This window comes from Sciurus vulgaris (assembly GCF_902686455.1).
Source record: "Sciurus vulgaris genome assembly, chromosome: 16".
NCBI classification, from domain to species: domain Eukaryota; kingdom Metazoa; phylum Chordata; class Mammalia; order Rodentia; family Sciuridae; genus Sciurus; species Sciurus vulgaris.
Genome location: NC_136477.1, coordinates 16,037,659 through 16,050,457, shown reverse-complemented (window position 1 = coordinate 16,050,457; position 12,799 = coordinate 16,037,659). Strand labels below are relative to the sequence as shown.

Below are 12,799 nucleotides of genomic sequence, written 5' to 3'. Positions count from 1 at the left end.
AAATAAAACACAAAATAGGGCTGGGGATGTGGCTCAGTGGTTGAGTGCCCCTGAGTTTAATCCCATCCCCTGCAAAAAAGAACCAACCGTTTCATTGCAAAGGAAAAGGTATACAAAATAGGAACAGAGTGCAGGCACACTCAAAAGCTGAGCAGCACCAGGGCTAGAAGGGCGCTGGTCATTCAGGAGAATTATGGACATAACAGGGGTTGACTATGGATGAAGTTCCTTGGAAAGAAGGTGCCTTCACGAACCCTATTCAACTCATTGGCATATAATTATGCAGCTAGTATGACTATATATGGTAACGAGCCATAATAAGCAAAAAAGGTAAAGTGGAGGTCATTCTCGGTGCACCCGCACAAGAAACTATTTGGAGCTGGCTCAAAGACGTTAATTACTCTATGGTTGTGTGGAGATGTTTTGTTCAATTACAAGCTAATAGGATGTCAGTGGGATCCAAGCCAGATGCTAGCAAATTCCACACCTGATTCCCCATAACTATAGTTGAGAAGGAGCATAATGCCAATGAGCTCTCTGGTTAAGCACCTGCCTGTCAAGCAAGAACTCCTTCCATGGCCCCAGTAAAAAAGTCTTAGTAAGCTGGGCCAGTGGTACATGCCTGAAAGTCCAGCTACCTGGAGGCTGAGGCAGGACACTAGCCTCGACAACTTGGACCTGTATCAAAATGAAATAGGTCTGGGGACATAACTCAGTGGTACAGCACGAAGGAAGGAAGGAAAGAAAAATGTCTCACCAAACTATATGATCTGCAGGGCAAATATGGCAATCTGATTTTGCATGGCCCTTGGCTAAGAGTGGTTTCACAGATATCTGTCATCAATTTGATAATAGGGAAGTCTAATTTTGACTCTCAGAGAAGGGAATTATTATTTGAGAACTTCATTCTCTCAATAGATCTGTACCCCACCCCAAATAGTACTCCATTATTATCAATATATTTTGAGTGCTGAGTGTAGTGGTGCATGCCTGTAATCCCAATGGCTCAGGAGGCCGAGGCAGGAGGATTGCAAATTCAAGGTCAGTCTCAGCAACTTAGTGAGGCCCTAAGCAATGTAGTGATACCCTGTCTCAAAATAAAAAATAAAGGGCTGGGGATGTGGCTCAGTGGTTGGGCACCCCTGGGTTCAAACTCTGATACGAAAAAAAAAAAAGTATATATACTTGAATTTTTCCAATACAATTTGGTGAAAGTAAAAAAAAAAAAAAGCAAAAATGAATTGGTCTGCAATTTGTTTGAAAGAGTTAAAAAATTCTTTCTAAAAAATCTATAGAAATCTGGTCTGAAGAAAATATATTATCAAAAAGTGAAAAATAGGGGCTGGGGCTGGGGCTTGAGTGGTAGCGCACTTATTTAGCATGTGTAAGGTCCTGTGTTCAACCCTCACCACCACATATAAGTAAATAAATAAAATGAAGGCATACTGTCCACCTACAATTAAAAATAAAAGTGAAAAATATAAAATTCATGTAAAAATATCATTTGTTCCCTTAAAACGTATACACTCATACACACACACATTCTTAAATATATGTATATTTACACAAATATGTTTATATAAATAAAAGGAAGAAGAACATATGTGAGTAGGAAATTTGAAATCATCAACAAAAAACCTCCTCTTCAGTGGCCTATTAACCACAATTATTTTAAACTACACATAAATTAAGCTTCGTGGTATATTAGAAATACATACCAATTCACTCACTATGGGTTCAAGATAGTTCAAAATGAAAGATTTACTATCCAAATTTGATTTAAAAAGACACCTACTTAACTCATATAATGCCTAATCAAAACTTGCAGAAGTATTCCACCTCGTAGTTTATTTTCAAGAATAAAAACAGAAACATACGATGCAGAGATCTACTTTTAAGAATGAATTCTTGCAGTGGGATATGGTGGCACACACCTGTAATCCCAGCAACTCATGAGGCTGAGACGGGAGGACTGCAAGTTCAAGATCAGTCTGAAACTTAACCAGACCTTGTGTCAAAACAAAAAGGAAAAAGGTCTGGGGACGTAGCTCAGTGGTAAAGCATCCCTGGGTACAATCTCCAGTAGCAATATGCATCACACTTTTTTTTTTTTTTTTCTTTTGCACTGGGGACTGAATCCAGGGGCACTTTACCACTGAGATACATCCCAGAATTCTTTTTTTTTAGTTTCTGTGAGAGGGCCTTGAACTGGGGATCCTCATATTTCAGCCTCCTGAGTTGCTGGGCAATAGCAGTGAGCTGCAGTACACTCAGCCACGATCTCATGCAGGGAAAAAATGGCTCCTACAGCACAGTATGTTTAATGAATTAAAGAAGATATTCAACACCTTATTGTAAGATTGTCTTAGATGATTGTACTCAATGTAGGCTAATGTATGTGAGTATATGTGAGGTAGGTTTGGTTCAGCTTTGAAGTTCACTAAGTATATTAAAAGCATTTGTCACTTATGAGTTAACTTACCCTGGGCTTATCAGAATGGAACCACATCAGTAGTCAATTTATGGAGAACACTGTACAAGTATACTGTAAGAAATTACTATTTAGATAGTAAGAAAGGCAAAACCAGTTCCTGAAAACTGGAGTCAACTTCATATTCTAGCCAATTATGTCACATAATCTGACAAGAGATAGTGATCTTAAGTGACTAGAATGGATAAACAACAATAAAAAGACATCCTTACATGTGCCTCTAAAACTGGTGAAACAGAACATATTCTGAATCTTGAAAAGGAACAAAATTTCCCTCTTCTCACTACTGTAATTGGTTCAGCTCATATTTAATTAGAGTTCCTTTCACTCCATTATTCCAGCCTTCCAGGTAAGACTATTGTGGTTATGAGACAGAAGCGCATTTACCCTATCAGTGCATCCAGTAGAGGGAGATGCCTCACTAAGCTGAAAAACCATCTGTCCCCCTAGACAAACACCAAATCCTATCAGGAATTCTAGGAGAATGCTCTTACTAATGAACCACATAGGCAATTGTGATGTGAAGGAAGTTATTACTGCAATTCAATACATCCTATGTGACAAAGGTATATACTGGCAGTCTCTGGCAAAAGTCAACTCACAATATCAAAAGGTCTTTTCTGGTTTGTTTGAGTGAAGGATAAATTATGATTATGACAAAAAGAAAAGCTATAACATATAAACATAAAAAATGAAATTTAGATGATAAAATAATCTTTAGTTGTTTACACATGATAATGTATGTTGACATGAAAGGAAAAATTTAACTCTTACACTTGATGTATCAATGATTATGATGGGCTATTTACAGGTATTTTCCCAGTAAATAAAACATGCTGTACAAAAAAGAAAATATACTGAAGCAGAGTTTTCTTATGACTAAATTTTCTTCTTTTGTCTATCTCTATTCAAATCCTTATGACAAAGTTACATTGCAATCATTTCAAATTGGCTTGTTATACTCAACAAAGTTTTTGGAAAGACTCATAGAACTGACAAGATAAAAATCCATAACAGGGAGGGAAAAATTAAGCAAGTATTCAAAACTGTGAATTTGAATACTTCAGTTAACCATCAAGTAAGTCTATAACACAGGATGAGAGTAAGTATGCTGGACATGATGGTATACGCCTATAATCACAGCGAGCTGGGAAGCAGAGGAAGGAACAGTACAAATTCCAGGCCACTCTGGGCTGGTGATGTGGCTAAGTGAAAGGCATCCCAGGTTTAATCCCCAGTAAGGAAGTACAACAAAACTAAAAAACAAAAGGCTTGTGAGGTGGTGAATGCCTGTAACACCAGTGAATTGGGTGGCTGAGGCAGGAGGATCACAAGCTTGAGGCCAGCCTCAGCCACTTGGTCAGACCCTGTTTCAAATTCAAATTACAAAAAGGGCTTAGGATATAGCTCAGTGGTATAGTGTCTCTGTGTTCAATTCCCAGGTCCACAAAATAAATGAATAAAGAAACCTAGAGAACTAAGTATATAATCACTGTAGTAAGACCTATCTGTCAATAATTACCATGAGGGTTGGGGATGTGGTCAGTGGTTAAGCGCCCCGGGTTCAATGCCTGGTACCAAAAAAACAAAACAAAAACAAAAAACACCTCAATTACCATAACAATAATAAACTGTCCAATTAAAAGGCAGAATGAATGAATGGATTAAAAAAATACCCAAGTATGTTATATGAAGCTCGTTTAACTGGTAAGGACACACAAGACTGAAAGTGAGGGGATGGAACAATGTATTCCACATAAATAAATGGAAGTCAAAAGAAAGCAGCAGTGGCCATACTAATTTCAGATGAACTTTAAATGAAAAGCAGTAGAGAGACAAAGGTATTAGATAATGACAAAGGTGTCAATTCAGAAAGAAAAACAATTCTAAATATGTATATACATATACATATACATGCATCACCCAGTATCAGATATATTTATATCAAACATATAACCCAAGTATTAGATCTAAAGTAAGAAATAATACCCAATACCATAATATTTCCAGATCACCCATACAGAAAATCAACAAAGAAAGAGAATTAGCCCTCACAGACTATAAAAACTTCCTAATGACAACTGCTGAATAATTTTTCTCAGCAGCATATGGAATACTCTACAGAATAAATGAGGTGAGAAGTCATAAAATAAGTATCAACAAATTCTAAAAAAGTGATATATTTAGTAAAGCTAGAAATCAGTAACAAAAAAGTAAAAAGCTTTGAAAACTATACACATACATGGAAATTAAATGACTTAACTTTTGAATAACCAATGGACTGAAGAAGAAATTAAGAAGGAAATTAAAAATTCCTTTGAAACAAAAATGGAAACACAACATATCAAAACTTATGGGATACAGCACAAATGTTTATAGCAATCAATGCCCCCCCCAAAAATGGACAAAATCTCAGATAAACAAGCTATTCCTCATCTCAACTAGAGAAAGAACTAAACCCAAAATTAGAAAGAAATAACAAAGATCAGATCATAAATAAATCAAAGGGACGCTAAAAAAATGCAAAAAAAAAAAAAAAATCAATGAAACAAACAGATGATTTTTCAAAAATAAAAGACAAACCATCAGGTAGACTAAGGAGAAAACGCAAATAAAACCAGAGATGAAAAGGGAAACGCTGCAACTGACACCACAAAAATACAAAAAATCATTAGACACTGTTATGAACTACTATATGCAAACAAACTTGATGATCTAGAAGAATTTCCTAGACACAAGACCTTGCCCAGACTGACTCAGGAAGAATTAGGAAAACCTAGGGCTGGGGTTGTGGCTCAGTGATAGAGTGCTTGCCTAGCACGTGAGGCACTGGGTTCCATCTTCAGCACCACATGAAAGTAAATAAAGGTACTGTGTCCATCTACAACTTAAAAAAAAAAAAAAAAAAAAAATATATATATATATATATATATATATATATAAAATTAGGAAAATTGGAACCACCCGAAAGCATGTAGCAAGACTGATGGGGCTGGGGATGCAGCTCAGTGGTAGTACACTTCCATAACATGAACCAAACTCTGAGTTCAATCCCCAGTACCACACGCACACACAAAAAAAGGAACAAGATTCAAGTAGGGGAAAACAAAACAAAAAACACATTCAATTGAACAGATCAGGATCAGAGGGTTTCACTGCTAAATTTTACCAAACATTTAAAGAAATATTACCAATTCTCCTTAAGTTATTCCAAAAAAGAAAAAAAGAAAAAAGAAAAGAAAAAAAGAAATAGGAGGAACACTTCCAAAGACATTCTCTGAGGCTAGCTTTATTCTGATACCTAAAACAGAGAAGGACACAAGTAAAAAATCCAGAGGTTGGTATCTCTTATGAACATAGATGCAAAATAACAAAATACTAGCACTCTAAATTCAACAGCACATTAAAAAAATTATCCACCAGGATCAAGTGGTATTCATCGCAGGGATACAAGGATGGTTCAATAAACACAAATCAATAAAGCTAATACAACGGCTGAGATTGTGGCTCCATTGGTGGAGCACCTGCCTAGCATGGGTTAGGTACTGGCTTAACTCCTCAGTACCACATACCAAAAAAAAAAAAAAACTAAATAAAATAAAGTTATAAAAAATAAAAATAAAGCTAATATAGTACACATCAATAGGCGAAAAACCACACGGTCATCTCAACTGAAGAAAAAAGGTATCTGATTAAATTCCACATTCCTTCATCATAAAAATGCTGAACATATTGGGCAGAAAGTAACGTATCTTCAACATAATAAAGGTCACTTACAATAAGCTCATAGCTTTCATTACATTGAGTGGGGGAAGAGCTGAAAGCTTTCTAAGATACAGGTCAAGAATGCCCAGTTTCATTTTTATGCAACATACAGCAAAAAGATTTTGCCAAGGACATAAGGCAAGACAAAGAAATAATGGGCATTAAAATTGGAAAAATCAAATTGTCATCGTCTGCAGATGACATGATTATACATAGAAAACCCAAATCAGCCAAAAGAAAAAAAAAAGGTTATAAGCTTTTAAATGAATTGAGCAATGATGCAGAATGAAAGTTCAACATACAAAAATCTCTGCTATATGCCTATGGTGAATTATCTGAAATAAAAATTAAGAATGCAATCTCATTTACAATAGCTCCAAGAAAAAATATTTAGGAGTGACTTTAACGAAAGAGGGAAAAGATCCTCAAAATTAAAAATTATAAAACACTGATGAAAGAGATTGAGGGGACACCAAAAAAATGGAAAATGTCATACATTCATGGATCAGAAGAACTGATATTGTTAAAAAGTTCATACTTTAAAAAAGTCCATACTACCCATTGTGATTTACAAATTAAATGCTGTCCATATCAAAATATCAATGGCAGGGCTGGGGAGATAGCTCAGTCGGTAGAGTGCTTGCCTTGTAAGCACAAGGCCCTGGGTCTGATCCCCAGCACCCAAAAAAAAAAAAAAAAAAAAAAAAATCAATGGCATTTTTCACAGATCTAGAAAAAAAGAATCTTAATATTTTTATGATACCATAAAAAAACTCTAAATATCCAAAGGCATTTTGAGCAAAAAATACAGCAGGAGGCATTAAGCTCCCGACTTTAAAACATACTAGAAAGTTGTAATCAAAACAGCATGGCAGTGCCACACAGACAATTATCAATGCAACAATATGTATTAGAAAACAGACAATTATCAATGCAACAATATGTATTAGAAAAGGCTGTCTTTTCAACATGTTAATGAAAAAACTGGATTATCAGATGAAGAATGAAGATGTAGATGCTTGTGACTTTCTCTCACAAGTCACAAACATCAACTCCAAATGGATTAAGACCTAACTATAAGAATTGGAACTATGGAAAGAAAATACAGGGGAAATGCTTCATGACTCTGGAGTGCAAATATTTTTTGGATAAAAACCCAGATCACAGAAATGAAAGCAAAAAATACACAAATGGGATTACCTGAAATTAAGTTTCTGCACCCGAAATTAAAAAGTTTCTGCACAGCAAAGGAAACATCATAGGACATTTAACCTACAGAATGTGCAAAAATATTTGCAACAGACAGAAAACCCCAAACACTCAACAGGGGAAAAAACAACCCAATTCAAAAGTGGTCACTGAATCTGAACATTTCTCAAAAGATGACAAACAAGTGATCAACGGGTACATGGAAAAATGCTCTCAACATCACTAGTCATCACAGAAATGCAAATCAAAACCACAGTGAGATCATTCGCAAAAGACACAAGAAAACAAGTGCTGGCAAGAACGTGGAGAAATGACTGGGCGGGGTGGTGCCCCCTTGCTGAAGCTGAGGGAAGGCTGAGGCACGGAGGATTACAAGTTCAGGGCCAGCTTCATCAATTTAGCAAGGCCCGTAACTCAGCAAGACCTTCTCAAAATAAAAAATAAAAAGGACCGGGGACTTAGCTCAGTGGCAGAGTACTCCCCCAAGTACCTGACCCCCAATCCCAAATGTGGAGAAATGCGAACCTTGCAAACTTCTGGCAAGAAAGTAAATTAATACAGCCATTATGGAAAAGAGGATGAAGGTGTTTCAAAGAATTAAAAACAGAACTAACCTATGTACCAGCAATCACTACTGCCTCTACATCCAAATAAAACGTAGAGCCACCTCTGCTCCCATATTCATCACAGCACTATTCATAATAGCAAAGTTATGGAAGCAATCCGAGTCCAGCAACAGATAAATGGATAAAGTAAATGCGGTGCATATTTGCATGCTGGGTAGAGTAGTGCATGCCTATAATCTCAGAGACTCAGGAGGTTGAGGCAGGAGGATCACAGCAGTTTAGTGAGGCCCTACCTTAAAATAAAAAGGGCTAGGGATGTGGCTCAGTGGTTAAGTGCCCCTGGGTTCAATCCCCAGTACTTAAGGGTTAAAAAAAAAAAAAGGTTCATATTTGCAATGGCATACTATTCAGTCGTTAAAAGAATGAAATCAGGGCTGGGAATGCAGCTCAGTGGAAGAACACTTGTCTAACATGCAAGAGGCCCTAGAGAAGTAAGAATGAAAAAAAGGAGGAAAAAAAAGGTAGAAATCCTGTCATTTGCAACAACATGGATGGAAATGGAGGTTATGACATTTTGTGAAATAAGCCAGGCACAGACCAGTACTGCATGATCTCACTCACATGCGTATTCTAAAAACGTTGATTTCATAGAAGATGACATTTAAGTGCAGGTTACCAAAGGCTGGTGAAAGTTGTGGGGTATAGGGAAAGGTTGATCAATGGGCACTGAGTTAAAATTACATATGAGCAAGAAGCTCTGGGGCACCACTGCAGAATGGGAACTATAAATATTTTTTAAACATTCTAAAAATCTAGAAGTAAGGATTTTGAAAGGTTCCACTGCAAAGGTATAAAAATAGGCTTAGAGGAAGAAAATATTTAAATATTTAATCTGACTTAAATATACACAATGTATATATGTAAGAGATAGTACATTATTCCATTCATATGTACATTTATGGTTTTGTGTTCCAGTTAAAAACTTTAAAAAGCAAATCAAAACAAAAAAATTATAATTTTTGAAAGAAATTAAAGAAAAAAATTTAAAAAGACATCCTGAAGATGCTTAAGTTTCTTCCTATGGTTTAGTAAACCCAAAAGTATGAGTCATTCTAAACAGGTTTTTCACATGTAAATAGGAACTTACATAGTTCTAAAAAGTTTAACATTCTTCTGTTTGACTTCAATACTCAGGTCTTACAAGGAACTAAAAAATATTTATTTTGGAAATCAATAACTAAACACAGGTTCTTTCTGTGTCTTTTCATTTCTGCTAAATAATTCTTTTTTGGGGGGTGTATTGGAGATTGAACCCGGGGGGTTTCACCACTGAGCCACACCCCCAATCCTTTTTTATATTTTATTCAGAGACAGGGTCTTGCTGAGTCGCTTAGGGCCTCGCTAAATTGCTGAAGCTGGTTTTGAAATCACGATCCTCCTGTCTCGGCCTCCCAAACTGCTGGGATAACAGGCATGTGCTAGAATTAACAGGCTCTGTTAATTCTAATCCATATCCAAACAAATGGATGTCCTGCCTACACCAAGATAAAGAAATGTGAAAGTGAGGATATAAATCAGGAAAAAAATTACAAAATCTAACATTCCTGGTCTTTGCTCACTTCTGCTTTTCTTAAAAAAATAATTTTAGTTGTAGATGGACACAATACCTTTATTTATGTGGTGCTGAGAATCAAACCCAATGCCTCACATGTGTTAGGCAAGTGCTCTACCCCCGAGCCACAACCCCAGCCCTTACTTCTGCTTTTTAAATCTTCCATGGTCCTAATAAAAAGCCTCTTAGTTATCAAAGCATGGTCTGCAGGCCAAATCTGGTCATCTGAGTTTACATGGCTCTTGAGCTATAATGGTCTTTACAGATGATATATTTGATAGGTGACTTGAACTTTTAACAGAAATTTAAAGAAATTTACCCCTGAAAAAGAATTCAGTTCTTCTCATAAGTAGACATGTATCCAAAAAATTGTACTCAATTATTGTCATCACTATATTTTTAATTTTGTCAAAAAATTGTGTGGAAATATAAAAATGGGGAAAAAGATGACAATTCTTAAAGTTGTTTGAGACACTAAGGAAATTCTAAAAAACCATGTACAAGAAATCATGTTTTGGGGGATGGAAATGGGAATGAAAGAATTGGAAATAACTTTCCTATGTCCATATATGATTACACAAGCAGTGCAACTCCACATCATGTACAACCACAATAATGGAAGTCATACTCTACATATGTATACTATGTCAAAGTACATTCTGTCATGTATAACTAAAAAATTTTTAAATCATGTTTGAAGAAAACGTACATCAAACGTTGAATACAAAAGCTATGTAAAAAAGTCCTTTGTCCCCCCAAACCAAATACATGTGTGTGTATATATAATATGTATATATATGTACGTATATATCTATATATGTACAAAGGGATAAAAACCTGCCATGAGACTATTAGGAAAATCCCAACAAGGAAATCTAATTTTTCCACTGGGCCATTAAAAACAATTTAGAAACTATAGGGGCTGGGGCTGTGGTTCAGTGGTAAAGTGCTTGCCTGGAATGTGTGAGGCACTGGGTTCTCAGCACCACATATAAATGAATAAATAAAGGTCCATCAATAAGTGAAAAAAAGAATTATATAAAAATTAAGTATTACTGACATTAGAGATATACTTCAATTTGCCAATGAGTCCAACAGGATTCAAAATAAAAAAGGAAAAACACCCCATTACCTCATTTGACTTTAAAAAGCACCTATTAAACTCACCCACCAATGCCTAAACAAAACTTGCAAAGTATGTCACCACAACTTTACTTTTTTTTTTTTTTTTTTTTTTGTGGTACTGGGGATTGAACTCAGGGCCTTGGGCTTGCAAGGCAAGCACTCTACCAGCTGAGCTATTTCCCCAGCCCACAACTTTACTTTTTTTAAAAAATACTTTTTTTTAGTTGTAGGTGGACACGATACCTTTATTTTATTTTTATGTGGTGCTAAGGATCGAACCCAGGGCCTCACGCACGCTAGGCGAGCGCTCTACTGCTGGGCCACAACCCCAGCCCACAACTTTACTTTCATAAGTAAAAACTAGACAAACGCAGGGTAGAGATCTCCATTAAGAATGAGTCACTGGAGCCCTTTCCTTTTACCTGTACCACACTGCAGAGGGCCGGGGCCTTCTGTGGTCTTCCCATTGCCTGGGGTTTACAAAGACAGGCAGAGTGGGCATTTTGTGTAGCAGCCTGGGAGTTAAGGACTGTGTGTTTGAGAGTGCGGACTGGGTCAGGCGGCCTGGGTCATAAAGTAGGACACAACCTCCTGGCCTAGACCCTCAAGCAATGTGTTCGCCAATGGAAGCATGAACTCTGGGCATGCGATGTTCCCAGCTCTCTGAAGAAATCACCGTCTAAGAAGTATGTAAGGTGCTTAACTCCCCGAGAAACACTTCCTCAGTCATTCAGGACTGCCTACTCTTCTTCAGCTGAGCCCAGCAGCTCCAGTCACCATCTCCTTCAAGACAGGAAATGCTCTGCCTCATCACACTGCAATCAGCCCACTTCGTTCACACATGATCGATCCCCCTGTGGAAAGATGCGCAGTTCAGCAGGAGGCAGAGTGCCACTGAAGCACCTCCACTCGCACCAGTGCATGAGTTGGAGAGAAGAAATTGCAGGAGTGCCAGTTTCTCTCAGGGCTGCAGGCTCTTGTTCTTCATGAGGAGCAACATGGCCACACAGGTTTCCAGGGGCAGTAGACACTGTGCCAGCGGGGACTGCGTCAAACCTGAGGATTCTGCAGCTTCCTCTTGCCATAATGGTACAAGAGTGCAAAGATGGCCGCTATGATCACCCCGGATTCTGGCCGTCTAGGGCCACACCAAGGGCAGCCTCACAGATTACCCAGATAATGAGGATGAACACACTTTCAAGATATCCAGCAATGCCATGTGTTGGGATATTAAGGATTTCCTAGTGGATAATCTGGATGTCCTGGCCACCCCATTCTCGGTCTGCCAGATCCCTAAGACAGTCACACTAGACAAGAGCTACAACACCATGGTAGTAGTCACTCCGGGGAACTCAGCCATGGCTCCACCATGCCAGTCCCACAATTCAAGTCAGGCAGAAACATCTCAATGGAGCCACCCTAAGCAGAGACTTGCAGTCAGTGAAAAGGGCAGACTGGTTTGTTACTGAGATCATCTCCATTTGTAGCACCCTCCCTAGAGTGGACAGCAGTCAACTTTACCCAGGTTAGTTGGAGCCCAAGCTAAAGCTATAGTAAGAGGGAAGTAGCACAGGATCCTCCCACTTTCCTGACCTTCATCACCTGGGCCAAGGGAGACTTCAACCACCTGTGGTCACTGACACTCAGGATGCAGGCCTCTTCTACCCAATCTCCAGTTGGTCCCTGAAGAAGTTCACCCTCACTGATGGAGAGAGACTCTGAGTGTTTAGGTTCAATTATGGTTCAAACTAGAGTACTTTACTCACTTGTAAACCAAACCAAAGATTTAAAAAGTAAATTTACATCAGGCCAAAGTGGAGCCAAGCCTAAGTGGGCAGACGACTAAAACAAAATAAGAAATTCAGGGTATTTTCTAAACTTGAATCTCTTTGGTTGAAATCTCAATGTCTACTTGAAGTACCTGAATTCCTGTGTCACTCATTTTCTACCAAGAACATTCCAACTCTGTATAACCACTTCTGCCTGATGAAAAAGAACAATATCAATTCCTCTCATTTTGCATCTTGCCTC

General features: G+C 37.7%; 1 protein-coding gene and 1 long non-coding RNA gene across 3 annotated transcripts in view; one reads left to right on the top strand and one right to left on the bottom strand.

Moving 5' to 3' along the window:
* LOC306646932 overlaps positions 1-12,799 on the top strand; it is a 332,017-nt gene that overhangs the window by 29,977 nt on the left and 289,241 nt on the right. The window lies entirely within an intron of this gene.
* LOC306646927 (uncharacterized protein) overlaps positions 1-12,799 on the bottom strand; it is a 101,602-nt gene that overhangs the window by 75,629 nt on the left and 13,174 nt on the right. Inside the window, exon 1 of one of the 2 annotated variants that reach the window (XM_079115794.1) lies at positions 11,197-11,837. The exons of the other annotated variant lie outside the window; for it this stretch is intronic. Within the exon in view, the coding sequence (XP_078971920.1) occupies positions 11,197-11,235 (39 nt within the window). The 5' untranslated portion in view covers positions 11,236-11,837. Of the gene's footprint in view, positions 1-11,196; positions 11,838-12,799 lie in introns of those variants that run through there. 2 annotated transcript variants of the gene reach the window in all.